The sequence below is a fragment of the Candoia aspera genome, chromosome 4, assembly GCF_035149785.1.
Source record: "Candoia aspera isolate rCanAsp1 chromosome 4, rCanAsp1.hap2, whole genome shotgun sequence".
Classification (NCBI taxonomy): Eukaryota; Metazoa; Chordata; class Lepidosauria; order Squamata; family Boidae; genus Candoia; species Candoia aspera.
The window spans coordinates 36,193,064-36,212,145 of NC_086156.1; the positions used below are offsets into that span (position 1 = coordinate 36,193,064).

Below are 19,082 nucleotides of genomic sequence, written 5' to 3' on the forward strand. Positions count from 1 at the left end.
ATCACCATTTCCAAGGTGTACAGGTTAAACACAACTGAAATTTCTCAGGACTAAAGGAAATGTTTAACATTTTTTTTAACAGGACTGACTGAACCATAGGAGACTATATTGCACTATATCGAGTGTTGAATGTAATCTCTGTTTTTATCGTATATCCAATTCATTACAGAAAAGCACTTAAGGACCCTTACTATAGAAGCATATTCATTTCAAAATGTGTGTCATTTTCTGTTCAACCCCCTTTACTCTGACATCGCATTCTGACTTTAGGTAGGAAACTGACTTGAGTTGATCTCCCTAGAACTGAAACTACAAACAATGCATTATTGGCATCTTGTGATTTAAAGTGGACTACATGATGATGTAGTGGCCAAGGAGAAACACTGTATTTGTATTTTACATGAGAGGACTGAGTTTGGGGGGAGATTTGCCTAGGACTTCAGGCCTAAGACTTGTTCATCCCAATATGAAGAAGTGTATCACATATGACATGATTGTCATGATTGTTTTAAATTGTTTCATACAGATTGGTGTGAAAGTAATGCAAAATAGTGTCTCTTTTTTACTTTTCTATTAACATATGGTGAAACAGCAGGATTGGTATTAAATTTTGGAATATGGTGATTATTTTTATCCTGTACAGATACTGTGTTCATTACTCTTCTCTTAGTTTCACTAGTTCCAGGATGACTTTATGTCTGCATTGTGTGTTGGATACAACCTTCTAAATTATCAAAGGGCTTGGGTCCACCTCCTTTGTACTTGCCTGCTTATACGCCAAAAGCTAACAAGAAGGTTCTATGTCCTAACTGCGTTGGCCCAGAAAAAGAGCTTTCACAGTATTTCAATTAGGGGAGTTATGTGCTCTGGGATATAAAGTTGGTATCCTCTTCAATTGTTTTTTGCTTTTTATTGAAGATCTAAATGAAGAAATAAGGAATAAATTATCATTTAACTGATTTAACTGGGTAGTATATAAGGATCTGAATAGAACTCTATCTTTTAAAAATTGACTAACATATATTTTATTTTGTTGCTAATTGTTGATGTATTGATCAATGGAGGCTATTTGGGAGTTCCCTTTGGAGGATATTATTCAAATAGGATAAATATGACTTTTCTGTTTTACTGTGCTCTCTTTCACCTGCCTAAATGAACAAATTAAAGAACCTGAAAAAAATATAAGAGAAATCAACTGATTTGATTATTGAGTAAAACACATAACTAAATGCCTCATTGTTCATTATCACTTCAAATGTTCCAAAACTTGGTAGCTTCATTCATAAAACAAGTAATACTTTCAAGGTTAATTTTGATGTAAAAAGAAAACTCCTACAAAGAACATGTTGATACCCAGCTAATTCATCACTAGACTTTTATATCTATTCCATCTTAGACATTATATAAAGTGATACAGAAACCTCAGACTTTCAGTATTTTCAACTGTCCAATAATAATGATACGTATGATTCTTTCAATAGTTAAATCCAATGAATCTCCAGTTAAAAATAAAAAGATAAAGAGGTCTCCAAAATATACATTTAAATATCTGAATTACTGCTAATTCAGATACTTGTTAAGCTAATTATTGCTTTAGAATCAAGAGAACTAAAAGGCATTGCACAATAAGATTTATAAATCTGAGGTTTCAATAAAATCAACTTGAACGAACTCTTAATACTCCATACTGATACATAAATTATTCATTAAATACAACTCTCACGTCTGGATTTTATTATACTCTGTAAAATATACACAGGAATCTTGATGTACTGAAAGAGTGCAGGTAAATACAGTATTCAAGCAACTGCTATTTCTATGTACATGCTCATTAATTCTTCAAAAAAACCCCACAAAATTATCAAATAGATCAAAATACTGTCCTGTGTTTTCACACTATGTTCAGAAAACAAGCTGATACTTTACAATGGCATTAAAGTTTCCAGTTTCACAATACAAAAAGGATAAAAGGGAGGGAAGGATCAGTTTATAGCAATTCAGTTGAGTTTAACCTCATCATGCAAGATACTCTTGCATGTACATAACCAAAGCAAGTAATAATTATACTGTTGTTTTCAATTAAAGCAGAACCAAATAAAGTAAACACTTCTATTGTAACAAACTGGCTTAAGTTTGAGGAAAAAAATGCCATTCTTCCATTTTTATTTTACAGTAGCCTATTATAAATTAGACAAACACAGGGAAAGTTTTAAACTGTAACAGAAGGACCTGCAACATTTGAAAAACTGTAAATGAAGCACATCTATGTTCCCAAAGATCCGACACTGTACCTTTTTGGTAACAGGGAAACAATGTTTTATCATATCCTCTTCAGCCATCTTCTAAGCCTTAAAAACTATTTTTTTAATTATATGTACACCATAGAGGCACAAATATCATTTGTTATATTATGTAAAACATTGGGTGAGTTGTAAGAAATAGTGTTCTGTAAGGCAGCCTAACAGGGTATCAGGATATTACAGTTCTATTTTTGATGCAGTTTGACTTATCCAGAGAATTACCCTCTGTGTGTGTGGGGGCGGGGGGGTGAATAAAAGAAAGCTGGGCAGTGATTACTACAATGCGGTTTTTGTACTCATTTTACCCTGACAACTCCTGGTTAAGCTAGTAAGAGCTTTAATACCGTAAGATTTTGACAAATTGAAAACTGCATTTTTATGGTACATTTAATAGCGTCGGAAGGCTATCAGATGATTAAAAACAAATCAACATTTAAAACCAATCTAAGATTAATTGCTAGTTGTAATTTAAGGGTTAAGACTATTATTATTTAAGCTATTCAAGTGTTCTCAAAAAGGTTTTCTTTAATTAAAAAAGTCTTAAGTTATTTGGTCCTTTGGCAATTTGCTGCACAAACAATGCCTTCTGTACCAAACTCAATTATTGCCTTCAAAATGATCTTAGTTTTTATTGGTAAGATTTGAATATATTGTCCATTTTGCTGTATAACTGCATATTTGTTTATACAAAGATGCACAGCCTTATTGGGATTATTCATTGAAACCAATACACTGCAATTAAATAACATTCTAGGTAACTTTTTGCACCACAGATTCCAAGCATTTCTTTTGCATAACCCGCTTTTAAAAGTCTCTTGGGAGTCACATGTTTTTCATGTGCCCCCACATTTTCGTTTAAAAAAAATCTTTTCCTCAGGCCGCCTTTTTTTATATTCAGCAAGACTGCTTTCTCCAATAACAATCTGGAAATTCAGCAAGTGAGTTCATTCTTCAGCCCTCTAATGGAGCTTTTTAATAGGTTTCAGAATCTGAGTCATTAAGTTCATCTTCTTCTGTATATGGATAGCCATCTTCTCTCCCAATGTTGTTGAAACTACAGTAAGAGCTATGTTCACTCCTGATAATTGGTAAAGAATCAAAGGTGACTGTTTTTGAAGTGTTGGTATAATGATTAATGGCATTAAAGGTAAGGGAAGGTATTGTGCTGCTTGATGAAACAGGCATCATTGTAGCCAGAATGAGAGCTAAGCAATCAGCCACATCTTTATTGGGAGCACAGGCTAAAGCTGGTGTATAACCTAGAGTCAAGAGAAAAGTGGTAATTTTATTTTCTTCTATTTTCTTTAAGTCCTGTCAATGGATGTAAAAGCAAGGTGTTTTTATGCTTAAAAAACAAATATATGATTATTCTGACTGCATTGTAATTTTGGTCAACTTAAATAATGGGACCAAACCTCTGGAAAACATTAGCACCATATTCCCCAAATTAGTAAAAAACAAATGAATGAGAACTTTTAAGAGTAACAGCCAATGTCAGAACATATACATTCTATGGTACAACTAAGCCATGTTACTAGGAACAATTCTTTCTTTGACAACTCGGTTACTAGCTAAAGAATTAAATCCACTAAATAAAAAGTAATATAATAGCCCAAAAGATAATACAACAGCCTGAACACCTTATTGGTGGCCACTAGAGCCACCTCTCTTGAAAACTGGCAATACAATTTCATGCCATTTTGAGAAATGCTAAAAATATATATTGTAAGCCATAAAACAGCCCTCTGGACATCAAATATTTGCCTACTCTTGCATTACAGGATATCATGTTGTTTGCCTCTAAAACAAATGTAGGGAGAAGGAAAGAAGAAAAAAAACCTGTAAGCTGTAAGAGTATTTAGTCCATCCACCAATTTTTCTCAGGTCAATTGTAAAATATTTCTCCGAATCAAATTCCAAAATAAATAACAACACAGGGTGCACCTGTAATGGGATGCTGATAAGCAACCTTCTCAAATGACAATTTCCCCACCCCAGCTTTGAGGAACACGTACTTGGTAAGATTTATTTGTAGGTCTATCTGTGGATTACTGCTAAAACAATGGGGAAAAAGTCTATAGTTTGGCATGGACTTGTTCAGCATCTTTTTAAAGGAACATCTATGTATAACTATAAACATTAAAAAAAAATAGGGAAGAAAAGATTTGCAGTATATTTACTACACCCACTTTACAGCAACTATCGAAGGAGCCATTAAATTCATGGATGAATCCCAATTGTCATAATGACTAAATCAAGCCTCCACATTTAAAAACAGCATGCCTCAAAGTAGACTTCTAAGTGGCTTGCCATGATTAGATTAGAGTTCACCCTGTTTTCATCCATTTACCGTTTTCATCTACTGCAAGTACACTTGCTCCTTTCCCCAGAAGTTCTTGAACTACAACTGTTAATCCATTTCGTGCAGCAACATGTAAAGGCCTGTGGAGAAAACCCACAAAGTATGAAAACATAGCAAAAAATCAACAATGTACACAAGAATCAATCTGCAGAATCTTTTACAGCTAGTATTTCTTTTTTGTATCCTAACACTAGAAATCTGGATGCAAAATATAATAAAAACAAATCTCAGGCATTTCTAGAGTAGGAAAAAAAAACTAAATTATCTGAACAATTTTTAATGTTAGAATAAATTATCTAAAAATGACAGAATGATTGAAGCATAAAATAATTAGTAACAAATAAATAAGCATAAATATGAACCAGATACGTAAACAGCTTGTTACATATTTATAGAATTAATAGTGAAAAGATTTAAATAGTGAATCTATATTACATGAAATTATATTTCATGAAATTAAACAGCTCTTTGGATCTCAGCCCACTTGTATCTAAATGTTTATGATTAACCACTGCTTGTTATATTATTTGTACTACATAAACTGCTCAGCCTTAATGCCATTGAAAAAAGCAACTTAAATCATAAATTATAAGAGTCTCTTTACAAACAATAGTCAATATTAACTCGTCTATGGTTTAGATCAGGGGTTGTCATGTTCTCATTTCAATGTCTGGTTAACATTGTAACGTTTCACATGTCTTTTTCTGTTCCGTGTTCCTTCACCCGGGGTTTTTCCATTCCTTTGCCCTCCATTGTTTTCAGGGCTTGGAATGCATGTTTGGGTTTGCGCTCCTGTTCAAGGTTACTTTCCCAGGCGCGTCTAACGGATTCTCGCACCTGGGAGGGGGAGCGTCCTGACGGGCGATAGGGCGGGACTTGATCGCAAGCAAGGCTTTTAAGTTTGTATTTGGCGCGCTTTTGCTCATTCTCAGCTTTCTCTGTATTTGCATACTATTCCTTTTAATAAATCAGTTATCTTTAAGCCCGAGCTTGTGAGACTGAGTATTTGGGATTAGGCAATCATTACATAAAGCTGAGAATCATTTTATCCATTTGCCGCTAGCCCCATCCAATCCTTGGATAAGAGGGAACGCTAGCGATGACAGAACCTCAACTTCGCGCAAGTGAGGGAAGCGAAGAGGAGCGGGAGGCGGCCAAAAGCCGGCCAGCGCTAACATCGAGAGCGCAAAGAGCAGCACGTCGGGAGTTGCGAGATATCCAATTGGACGAGCTGCTGATATCCATGCAGGAGAGTCTCAGGAGTGAACATAGAACTGTCATGGAAAGAGCACCGGGGAGGGGGTCTCCACAATTGTCCTGGGAGCACGAAGTCCCCTTGTCACCGAGGGTGGTGGTAACCAACCAACCCCAGGAGGAGCCGGTCACTCCGGCCCGTATGAGGGCATTGGAAGATAAAATGGATTTAATAGTGACGATCCTCAAGGATCTACCCAGAGAGGATCTACCCAGAGAAGCAGAGCCCACCCCGGAGGATTGGGAAGAAGAGCCGTCACAGTACCCCAGGCACAGTACCATGTCGACCCGGGGGAGAAGCAAGACTCGATCAGCACGTCAAGGGGGGGAGCGAGAGGCAAGACCCCCTAGGGATCGACCACCCATGGGGGCTCGGCGTACGCTGACATTCGCGGCACCGCCACAGCCAGCTGAGCCGGCAAGAACCTTCCCACCATTTGGAGTGAAGTTCGATGGGGATCCCACAACGCTCTCCTTCTTTATTACTAATGCCAAACATTACATAGAAGATTGGGGTCGAAACTTTCGGTCTGAACATGGCAAGATCAATTTCATTGCCAACAAGCTGAGAGGAAGGGCAGCGGATTGGTATGTGCAACTATGCCAAGCGGAGGCAAATGAGTTAGAGGACTTCGATGACTTTTTGTGGGCACTTAAGGAGCATTTCGAAGACCCCCTAGCTCAAGAAACGGCCAAAAATGACCTGCGGAAACTCTACCAAGGGTCCCTCTCAGTGGCCAAATATGCGTTGGAGTTTAAAGCTTTGGCAGGCAAAGTGGAAGACTGGTCTGAGCCAACAATCATCGAATTGTTCAAGCAGGGGCTAGAACCCGAAATCCTTCGATGGGCACTAGGCAGAGATGATCCCAAAACGCTATATGGGTGGATTCAGTTGGCGGGAAGCGCAGAAAATGCCCTACAAACCTATGCCCATACCAAAGAGCTTAGACAAACACGTCTTGCTAGAGGAGCGCGCACATCTGGACTTGCCAGCCGCCCCAAACCGAAAACCTGGGAAGAGGAGAGGGAGCGACGGTTCTCCAAGGGTCAGTGCCTCAGATGTGGGAAAGAGGGGCATCGAGCCACGTCGTGCCCGAGACGCCGTCCAGAGGAACGACAGACGAAACCCACGGTAAAGTCGCCTGCTCCTGCTCCACCGCGAAAACTGAAGGCAGCCCTCGCGGAACTGGACCCCCCAGACCTACCCTTCGGAGATGAGGAGGAAGAGTTGCAATTCGAGCAGCCGGCGGGAAAAGCCTACCACCTGCCCTGAAGGGCGCCCTAGGGCAGGTGGAAGAAACCGGGCGTAACCATGATTCGGTGAGTGGAAACTTCCCCACACTGACTGTTAAAGTTAAACTGAGTTCAAAAACCAAAACGGTGGAAGTGTGGGCCATGCTAGACTCGGGTTGCTCCCGTTCCCTAATGCACCCTGATGTCGTAGCGGCTCTGGAACTGCCCACGTTCCCGTTGCCAAGACCCATGATTTTCACCCAATTGGATGGAACTATGGCGGGAGGGAAAGCAGTCAATCTTTCCACGGAACTGGTCGCCTTGCAGATGGGCTCCCATCAGGAAAAGCTGCCATTTGTGGTAGCTCCAGTGGGGGGTCCTCTGGTAATCTTGGGGATGCCTTGGTTTGTGCAACAAAACCCTTTTATCAACTGGCTGCATAGAACTGTGACGTTTGCAGATGGATTTTACAAAGTACCAGAAAAGGACCTACTGGAGGACATGGAGGGTGGAGGGGTAGCGTATACTACTGTGCAAACGCTTCAACCTCTTGAGGGACTACCCAATCAGTATCAGGATTTTGCTGAAGTATTTGGGGAAAAGGAAGCGGATCGCTTGCCACCCCACCGAAAAACGGACTGTGCCATTGAGTTTTTACCAAATGTAAAATTGCCTCACCCAAAAATATACCCCATGTCTCCCAAAGAGCTTACCACGCTAAGGGAGTTCATTGACAAAAACCTGGCTAGGGGTTTCATTGAGCCGGCAAATTCCCCGGTAGGCGCTCCTGTCCTATTCCGGCCAAAAAAGGATGGGTCATTAAGGCTTTGTACCGATTTCCGCGGGCTCAATGCGGTCTCAATATTAAATAAATATCCTTTGCCCCTGATCAAAGATATGTTATCACATCTGGCCAGAGGCAAAATTTTCTCAAAACTGGATTTGAGAGAAGCTTACTTTCGCATTCGAATAAGGAAAGGGGATGAGTGGAAGACAGCGTTTAACTGTCCTCTTGGGGCTTTCCAATATAAAGTCTTACCATTCGGTTTGTCTGGGGCACCTGGGGTCTTTATGCAACTAATCAATGAGGTTTTGCATGACCACCTATTTAAGGGGGTACTAGTATATTTGGATGATGTATTGATTTATACTGAAACCATGTCAGAACATATCCACTTGGTGCGTCAGGTACTGGCTAAGTTGAAAAAAGCAGAGTTGTACGCAAAATTGTCAAAATGTGCATTTCATCAGTCGCAAATTGATTACCTAGGCTACCGAATTTCAGCTCAGGGCATTGAAATGGACCCTGCAAAAGTAGAAGCTATTGTGGCATGGGAGCCTCCCCGTACCAGGCGACAATTACAAAGTTTCCTGGGATTCTCTAATTTCTATCGGGCATTCGCCCAAAATTTTGCAGAAATCGCCCTCCCCCTTACTGAACTGTTAAAAACTAAAGGACAGGGGGATACGCGACGTTCAAAGAACCCAGGCGCGCTCCTTAAATGGACTCCTGCTTGTCAGCAAGCGTTCGAAGCGCTCAAACAAATCTTTACCACAGAACCAATTTTACAGCATCCAAACCCCTCTAAACCCTTCGTTGTACAAGTCGACGCTTCTGATTTTTCCATAGGAGCAATTCTGTTACAAGCCGACCAATCAGGCGCTTTAAAACCCTGTGCCTACCTCTCTCGCAAATTCACTGAAACAGAGAGAAGATGGCACGTTTGGGAAAAAGAGGCTTTTGCTGTAAAAACGGCGTTAGAAGCATGGCGACACCTATTGGAAGGCACTTCAAAACCTTTTGAAGTCTGGACTGACCATAAAAACCTGGAAGCTCTAAGCACCAGTCGAAAACTCAGTCCCAAACAGCTCCGCTGGGCTGAGTTCTTCAGCCGCTTCGACTTCACCCTTAAATTTATACCAGGCAAGAAAAACTTTTTAGCTGATGCGCTCTCGCGCAGACCCCAAGACGCTGGCCCAGGGCCAACGGTCCAAGGTACCGTCTGGACCGACAAACAATTAAGTTTGGCAGCAGTGACTCGCAGCCAAACCCGAGCGCAATCAACTCAGCCTCCAGCCGCTCTACCTTCCAGCCGCTCGCCGCACTTGTCAATTCCTTCCGATTTGCAACAACAGTTGCTTTCCCACCTTAAAACAGATACTTGGTTACAAGCCAATAGACACATTTTAACTTTCACCGATGATTTTGCCTGGCGCAACGATCGTCTCTATGTCCCCGAGGCAATGCGAAAAACCATACTCCAGCGCTGCCACGATGACAAGCTAGCTGGACACTTTGGCTACGTCAAAACTCTGCACCTCGTTCGCCGGCAATTCTGGTGGCCAACTTTGCTTAAAGACTTGAAGGAGTATGTCACTGCGTGCCCGGTATGTGCGGCGATAAAGCGCAAACCAGGCAAACCCCAAGGGCTCCTTCAACCTGTTGCCACTCCATCTGTCCCTTGGCAGGACATCTCCATGGACTTTATCGTTGATCTACCCCCTAGTCAACGCAAAACTGTCATTTGGGTCGTCAAAGATTTTTTTTCCAAACAAGCCCACTTTATCCCATGCACTTCTATCCCCACCGCCCAACAGCTGGCACGCCTCTTCCTCATCCACGTGTACCGCCTCCACGGTATCCCCGCCCGTTTGGTGAGTGACAGAGGCACACAATTTACGTCACAATTTTGGCGGGCATTTTTAAAACTTTTGGGTACAAAACAGTCGCTTTCCACTGCCTGGCATCCGGAAACGGACGGATCTACAGAGGCGGTTAATTCTACATTGGAACAATACCTCCGGGCTTTTGTTAACTACCAACAAGACAACTGGGTCGATTTACTCCCATTTGCTGAAGTTGCTTACAACAATTCCGTTCATCAAACCACTGGTCAAGTTCCCTTTAAAACAGTTTTTGGACGTGACTTTGTTCCTATTCCTGAACTTCCTCATCCTCAACCGCTACCAGCCACCCTTGCTGACTGGGCAGAATCTCTCAAAGACTCATGGTCTAATATTCTACTGGCTCTCCACCATGCCCAGGCTACCTATAAACGCCATGCCGATGCAAAGCGTTCCCCAGAACCATCCTTTACGGTCGGGGATAAAGTCTACTTATCAACTAAGTTTATCAAGTCCCCACAACCCTCTAAGAAACTTGGCCCTAAATTTGTCGGACCTTTTTCAATTGTTGCTCAAATCAACCCTGTTACGTTTAAACTTGATTTGCCTCACAACCTTAAACGTTTACATCCTGTTTTCCATTGTAGTTTACTCAAACCCTGCCTGTCGTCGGACCGTTGGCATCCGCAACCCATTCCTCCACCTCCCCTCATGATTGACAACCAGCAACATTTCGAGGTGGCATCCATCCTCGACTCCCGACGCCAGCGCTCCGCTTTACAGTACCTCGTCCGCTGGAAACATTTCCCTCATCCTGAATGGGTTGCTGCTCCAGACGTCCATTCCCCTCGTCTCGTAACCCAATTCCACTCTGCCTATCCTGACAAACCGGCTCCCTAGTTTCTTTTGGGGGGGCAATATGTCATGTTCTCATTTCAATGTCTGGTTAACATTGTAACGTTTCACATGTCTTTTTCTGTTCCGTGTTCCTTCACCCGGGGTTTTTCCATTCCTTTGCCCTCCATTGTTTTCAGGGCTTGGAATGCATGTTTGGGTTTGCGCTCCTGTTCAAGGTTACTTTCCCAGGCGCGTCTAACGGATTCTCGCACCTGGGAGGGGGAGCGTCCTGACGGGCGATAGGGCGGGACTTGATCGCAAGCAAGGCTTTTAAGTTTGTATTTGGCGCGCTTTTGCTCATTCTCAGCTTTCTCTGTATTTGCATACTATTCCTTTTAATAAATCAGTTATCTTTAAGCCCGAGCTTGTGAGACTGAGTATTTGGGATTAGGCAATCATTACAGGGGTCCCCAACCCCTTGGCCGCCGACCAGTACCAGTCCGTGGCCTGTTAGGAACTGGGCCACACAGTAGAAGATGAGCGGTGGGCAAGCAAGCAAGCGAGTTTACAGCCTGAGTATTTACAGCCACTCCCCATCGCTCGCATTACTGCCTGAGCTCCGCCTCCTGTCAGAGAAAGCAAGCCCATTGGCTGCTATCTCCAAATGGCGTGAAGAAAAAGGAGTAAAAGGTCGGGAAAAAGAGGAAGCACTTGAATCATCCTGAAACCACCACCCCCCCCGGTCCGTGGAAAAATTATCTTCCACGAAACTGGTCCCTGGTGCCAAAAAGGTTGGGAACCGCTGGTTTAGATGACACAAAATTATGATTAATCCAAAATAGAGGTGGAAGCTTCTCGCCTCAGCTATGAGACAGGGAGCACGTGAACCAAGCTTAATCTTTCAGTACAAAACTATGGTGTAATATTGTGACTCTGCCATATAGTCTTTGCTTACGTCTGCAATGCTGTGTTGGTGGCATTGATGAGATTTCTATCAGTAATCTTCTCTAGTATTAACAAGGCACTAGTTTCATGACCCTAAAGAAAGGAGGGAAGGAAGGAAGAATTGGTATATTATTTCTCTTCAAAAAAGAAAAACATCAATTTATTCAAGGCTTGGCAAATTCCAGTTTCTATTCTTGAAACAATCCATAACAAATGCATTTAGACACACAAGGAACGGATAGTTGTAATTTAAAGATGGAGTTTTACTGACAAATAAGAAAAAATGTGGTCCACTATATAGTTTACTAAATAGTGTTCAGGGCTGGCTCAAGATTTCTGAATATTCTACATGGAAGTATTTATACTTCACTTGCCTTTACACTAGAGGCTATATTTCCTGTTTCTAAAAAATCCCTTCTTCCCATTGAGGTGTCACCCTCTTTTTCCTTTTGCCAAATTCAGTGCCTGGGTAAGTTTTATGGAAATGGAACTGTTATATAAATAGAATGGTTCAGGAAAAAATTAAAGCCTTAGAACCCTGTTAAAAATCTGTTCCTCCCTCATAATCTCGTTATGACCAAGAAATAATAATCAGAAAGAATCCCTTCTACTCTCACCACATATAGTCGCAGAGAAGAAATATTTACTTCCTACTGCAGCTGAAATAGTGCACTGCCACTGCTGGTCTGGAGCTTAATTTGTGAGGACAAAATTACAAGAAGCAACAATACATCACAGAAGCTTCAAATCGGAAAATCATACATACCTTGCTGCAAGCCAGATGTAGTGCAGTGTTTTTACATTTATCTTGCAAAGTCAGATCAGCTTTAGCACTGCTAACCAACACCTCTGGGGAAAAAACAGAATATTACATTAACTAAAAAGCTGAATTTCTCAACAGCATTTGCATGGTATACATTTATAATCTAAAACTGATTTCTTATTAATAGAGATTACAGTTTTCCCAACTCTGATACGTAAATAGATTGAAAGATTTCTGAATTAATTTTTTTACAAGTTTCTCCACTGCTGATTGCTCATCATTCATATATATTTCAAATGCCTCTTGAAAGGCAAAATTATAATGGTCTAATCCTGCAAGTGAAATTATGAAACTGCAAAGGTGGGAGAAATATTGAGATACACAAAAGGTGCCAGAGGGAAGATAGTCAGGAACTATTGTCACAGAAACTAGGAACAGAAATAAGAGCTACAAATTACAACTACAGGTAGTCCTCGGTTAATGACAATTTGTTCAGCGACCATTCAAAGATATGACAGCACTGAATGAGGAGACTTATGGCTGGTCCTTAAAGTTGCAGCCATTGCAGTGTCCCTGCAGTAACGTGATCACGATTCGGGCACTTGGCAACCAGCTTGTGATTATGACAGTCACAGCATCTTGCAGTTACATGATCGCCATTTGCAACCTTCACTGCTGGCTTCTGACAAGCGAAGTCAATGGAGAAGACAGCAGGACGTTGCAAATGGCGATCACATGACTTTGTGCTTAACAACTGCTTGGGATCGCTTAATGACTGCAACTGGAACTACCATCAAAGTCAGTGCAGTCACCTGACATTGCGCTTTACCACAGCATTGCTTAGTGACGGAGTCCCTGGTCCCAATTACCATCATTAACTGAGGTCTACCCGCACCTAGATTTTACTTCAATATACAGTGGTGCTTAAAAGTCTGCGAACACTTTAAACCTTTCAGTATTTCTGCATAAATATGACCTAAAATGTGGTATGTTCTTCATACAAGTCCTAACACTAGATACAGTTTTGATTCAAATAAATGAATCAAAAACATTGTATTCATTCATTTATTTATTGAGGAAAATGATTCAAAGCTACAGATTTGTGTGTGGTGAAAGTATGTGACGCTTTGCTTTCAGCAACTGGTGTGTTCCCCTTGGGCAGCAATAACTGCAAGTAAATGTTAATCAGTCCTGTATATCGGCTTGTACATTCCTGTACATTCCTCCTCACAGAACAGCTTTAACTTAGGGATGTTGGTGGGCTTCCTCGCATGAACTGCCTGCTTCAGGTCCTTCCACAATATTTCCATAGGATTAAGGTCAGGACTTTGACTCAACCATTAACATTCTTCTGTTTTAACCATTCTTTGGTCATATGACTTGTATATTTTGGGTCACTGTCTTGCTGCATGACCTACTTTCTCTTGAGCTTCAGTTCATGGACAGATATCCTGATGTTTTCCTGTAGAATTTGCTGGTACAATTCAGAATTTGCCAATGATGGCAAGCCAACCTGGTCCAGTGGCAGGAAATCAGGCACAAGCTACCACCAAATTGCCACCATCGTGTTTCACAGATGGGATATGGTTCTTATGCTGGAATGCAGTGTTTGCCTTTCACCAAACATAACACTTTCTATTCAAGCCAAAAAGTTCTCTTTTGGTCTCATCTGTCCATAGAACATACATACAATAGCCTTCTGGCTTATCCACATGGTCTTTTGCAAACTATGGACGGGCAGCAATACTCTTTTTGGAGAGTAGTGGTTTTCTCCTTGCAACACGGCCATGCACACCATTATTGCTCAGTGTCTTCCTGATGGTGGACTCATGAACACTGACATTCATCAATGCAAGAGAGGTCTTTAGATCCTTAGATCTTACCCTGGGCTTCTTTGAAACCTCCCAAAGTATTACACATCTTGCTCTTGATGTGATCTTGGTTGGTAGACCACTCCTGGGAAGGGGTGTTAAATGGCCTTCATTTGTACATGATCTGCCTAACAGTGGACTGGAGGAATCCAAAATCTTTGGAAATAGTTTTGTAACCTTTTCCAGCCTGGTGAATGTCAATAACTGTTCTTCGGAGGTCCTCAGAAATCTCCTTTGTTTGAGCCATGACACAATTCCACATACCTCTGTTGTGAAGATCAGACTTTGATAGTGAATACCCAAAATTCTGTTCTTTAAATAAGACAGGACCTCCCACACTCACATCTAATTATCATCCCATTTATTAAAACTTTAATTTCTCCTTCAAATGAAATGATAATCCCAGAGGTTCACACAATTTTGCCACACACTAACATGTAGCTTTGGATTATTTTCAAAAGCTACAAATTTGTGTATCATATCATCTTTGGGGTCATATTTATGCAGAAATATTGAAAATTCAAAAGGATTCACAAACTTTTAAGCTGTAAAAGATTGACTTTAAGAAAATATTTGCTGATGGAAAGATCTGTGGTTTCTTCATTCCTGGAGGTTTTAAGTGGAGGCTGGGCAGCCACCTCCTAACCAGAGTTTAACTGGTTTAGCTGCACACTACAAATCATTGGACTAGGTAAGCCTTGGGGTCGCTTCCAACATCACAACTCTGTGTTCTAAGTAGGACTACTAGATCTGGGCAGCAACAATAAAGATAACCATTAGATGGTAGCAAAGAGTCAGAATTGCCTATATCTCTTTGCTGTCATCCTCAAGTTGTCATAGTTTTGTTGCTCAGATTTGGTAACCCTACTTCAAGGAACACTATGCTTATATAAACATCTATATTTTGTAGCTATAAATCCAATTCATTTATCAAGAAAACAGAGAATATCATTTGCTTGAATTTCTGGGCTCTCTTAGGCTTTTTTTTTCAAAATGTTTGATCCTAATGCTGTTTTTCCAGTAGTATATTTATTGGTTAACAGTAATAAGAATAAAAAATAGCTTTCACCTTACCAACTGTATTTGTTTGCCCATTTTCTGCAGCCATCATTAGAGGTGTCTTCCCAGAAGAATCTATACAGTTTGCTTGTGCATTATGGCTGAGCAAAAGCTGTAAGCACTCTACATGGTCTGTAAAGGCTGCTGCATGGAGGGGAGTTCTAAGAAAGAAAAAAAATACATGTTCTGTAGAACCAACAATTGATGGAACCCTAATGTAGCCACGGTTTTATACGGAAGGAGAGCCTGTATTAACAAACTTTTAAAACTGCTTAAGAGTTTAATTTGAATCTGGAAGAACACAAAGATAAGGAAAAATTGAGGCAATTACAAACTGTTGTAGCACAGAGTGCCTACATGGAGCATCAACAGCTGTTCATTTAAATTTATTATAGCACTCCAGCAGACTCTGGGTGGTTTACAAAATGTTAACACTAAATTAAAACAATTGAAACCATAGACAAAACAAAAGAGCCCTGACCAAAACAACCATTAAAACAAAACATGACAATTCCCACCCCAAAACACAATAACCACAGGCCTAGGACCAAAGCAAGATTTCAAGGACTTTCTGGAACCCCAGGAGAGAGGGTGCCATTCATCTCTCTGGTAGGGGCTGTGACAGAAAAGGAATGCTCCCTAGGTCCCACAAGATGGCAACAATTAATACTAGAACCTGGAGTACATCCACTCTGCCCGAATGTACCGGGTGGGCTTAAACAATGGAAGAAAGGCATTCCCTCAGGTATCCAGGTCCTATGCCATGAAGAACTTCAAAGGTAACAACCGGCCCCTTGAATTGCACCCAGCAGCCAACTAGCAGCCAATGCAGCTCATGTAGCAGTGGTGACACACGGGCACAATGAGAAGTGCCCATTACTGCTTGGAGTGCTGCATTGTGAACCAACTATAGCTTCTGGATGGACTTCAAGGGCTGCCCCATGTACAGCACATTGCAGTAGTCCAGTCGTGAGGTCACTAGAGTGTGAGTGACTGCAGGGCCTCCTGGTCAAGGAAAGGGTGCAACTGGCACACAATATGTACCTGTACAAAGGCCTCCTGGCCACAGCTGCTACCTGCTCTTTGAGCAGTAGTTGTAGCTCAAGGAGGACCCCCAAGTTGTGTACCAGTCTCATATGGGGAAGTGCAAGCCCATCCAAGACCAATGATGGACATGTTCCTGACCCAGGGGGGCCAAAGAGTCACTCAGTTTTGTCAGGATTGAGCCATAGAGGTATAAAGCTGGGTATTATCAGCATAATGATGCTACTGAACCCCAACTGACTGATGACTTCACCTAGCTGTTACATGTAGATGTTAAACAGGAGGAGGGAAATCCTCCTGGCAAACCCCAGGGCACCCCACAAGCAAGGGGCTGTGGCCACAATCTCTCCAAGCCTGTCAATACCAAATGGAACCAACCGCTGAGGGAAGAGGTAAACCACTGCAACACAGTGCCTCCCACTCTCAACCCCCACAGTTGATCCCAAAAGACGGTATTGTTGACGGTATTGAAAGTTACTGAGATATCGTGAAGCACATGGATGGATGCACCACCCCCATCCTGGCTCTATCACAGATCATTGACAAGCACAACCAACACGCTCTCAGATAATCCATTTCTTCCAAGAGCCTAACTGCAGTTCAACAACCTTCTTCACAACCTTCCCAAGGGAAGATTGAAAACTGGCTGGTAGTTGTCTAAACAGAGAGATATAAAACATATCCTCCTCCAAGATACTTTATTTTCTTCTCTTTCCTTCAGCTTTTTCTCTTCCCCCTACCCCTCAGTGGAGGACCCACTAACGGTATTTTGCTTTTGCCACTTCTTTATTTTTGTACCTCTAGAAATACTGGAATTTTTCTAAGCCTATCATGTCTGTTGTCTTCTGGATGCAAATCATGCAGTTTTTACTGACAGAATCTGAAGTTTGGAATGTTTTTTAGCTAGAAGCAGTTCCTTTTCTGATTATTGAAACTCAAGGCAAAGAACAATCTTTGTTACACATTAGAACCACAGTTATACTCTTTGGCTATGGTTTCACTTTATTTATACTAATATCAGTTTTAAGATAAAAAGAATATCAGAATTAAGTACTTTAAAATATTTAGTGTTTTTCTTCAGTACAGTATTTCCAACTTTACCTTGCCTTTGCATCTGTGGAATTTACAATTCCAGATCCCAGTGTATCGATCAGCATTTCAGCAGCACCCTCATTATCATTTATCCTATCAAAGAATTTTAAAAGGAATTACTTCTACAACAACTGAAGTTAGTGAAATATATAATGAAGTATTTAGGGGTCACATAGAAGTTGCTTACACTGCACAATGCAATGGGCTGAAAGAATTTCCTTCCATTTTCTGGAAAACTTCCTGCTCCAAAAGAAGTTCCACACAACTGTCATGACCTAAGTTTTTAAATGTCAAAGAGTAAAGACAGGAATTTTTTATTACCACGGAGCATGTACACATATAACCCACTGTAATAACTATTCTGAAATTTATATGGGATATTTTTTTGAGATGGCCAACAGCAATAATTATGGGGTGAAATCAAGATGGGGTGGGGTTGTACACATGCAGATTTTGATATCCCTTTAGCTTTTTTCTTATATATACTTAAAAATCTGTCTAAGCTTGGTAACTGGTTGCTTCTTTATATATTCATTGAATATATGTTCTGTGACTAATCAATTTAAAATCTTTTAAGGAGATTTCATATATATTGTTCATATCAACGAAGCAGGAGCCTGGAAACATATAACTGCTTTTGGCAAGAATCCTTTGATATTCCTGTTGCATTTAGGATTTCACTTCTTTTCTGCCATTCTCCCTCAAAAATAATAGTTCTTTTCTTACCATTGTAACATGCCCAGTGCAATGATGTATATCCATGATTGTCTGTCAGAGCAGGTATCACATCCCCAGATGCCACTGATTGTATGAGTGCTCCTAATACCCCAATATGTCCACAAGCAGCAGATAAATGTATAGGTGTACGTCCTCTGCAGTCTCGTAGTGTAGATTTTGCACCATGCTGAAGCAGTGCTTCTACGCACTCCTCATGCCCAGTAACTGCCTGGGAAAAAATTAACATGAAATGTGCATTATGCATGTAGGCACTTGCAGACATGAGAAACCAAAAAAGCTGCTCTCTTCTACTAGCTTTCAGCTACTTCACTAGTTGCTTATTAGCTTTTATATCAATGAAGGAGCAACATTAGACAGCTGTGGATATAAAAAGGCAGATAGGCTCTTGTGACGAACCTAGCTTACTCCTTACTTTGTCTTGCTGGACCATGCCTTTAACCAAATGAGATGTCCATGCACATCCAAGCCATAATTATATTCCGACTGACTTCCCCTATTACCCTAAAGCAATTAGACGATATACAATCAAGTCAAATCACAAGTATAGATCGGTCAGTTTGAACATCTCTCCTAGCAAGTTCTCCAACTCTAGAAATACTTTTGCTTTGGACAAATTTTCTGTCTTTAGCACATTGCAAAGATTTAAGATCTGCAGCCTTGACATTCAAGGCATGGAACTGCTTCCCACCAAGTGCCTTGGTAAAATATTCTTAAATGTTCAGGTTCTTGCCAAATTATAGTTTGCTAAGGATATCATTTTATTAAATGTAAGTTCTGTTTCTTGATGAATACATTTTCATCTACTGTTTTACTTCTTTTTCCAGCCTAGGGAATCAAACAGAATTTAGACTGAAAGAAAATAAAGAAACTTTGGGCAACGATCTTACATTATAAATTATTAATTCCATGAATGGTGAGATTCTGAAGTCAAAAACAAAATGTATTTGGTGATTTGTTCT

General features: G+C 40.9%; 1 protein-coding gene across 2 annotated transcripts in view; it reads right to left on the minus strand.

The window, feature by feature from the left end:
- Window positions 1-1,711: 1,711 nt before the first annotated feature.
- ANKRD28 (ankyrin repeat domain 28) overlaps window positions 1,712-19,082 on the minus strand; it is a 94,776-nt gene continuing 77,405 nt past the window's right edge. For both annotated transcript variants that reach the window (XM_063303838.1, XM_063303841.1), the window contains exons 21-28: window positions 18,112-18,331; window positions 17,573-17,660; window positions 17,395-17,478; window positions 15,265-15,410; window positions 12,323-12,405; window positions 11,567-11,649; window positions 4,651-4,742; window positions 1,712-3,559 (exon numbers count right to left, since the gene is read on the minus strand). In XM_063303838.1, coding sequence (XP_063159908.1) covers window positions 3,273-3,559; window positions 4,651-4,742; window positions 11,567-11,649; window positions 12,323-12,405; window positions 15,265-15,410; window positions 17,395-17,478; window positions 17,573-17,660; window positions 18,112-18,331 — 1,083 coding nt within the window. In that variant the 3' untranslated portion in view covers window positions 1,712-3,272. The remainder of the gene's footprint in view (window positions 3,560-4,650; window positions 4,743-11,566; window positions 11,650-12,322; window positions 12,406-15,264; window positions 15,411-17,394; window positions 17,479-17,572; window positions 17,661-18,111; window positions 18,332-19,082) is intronic.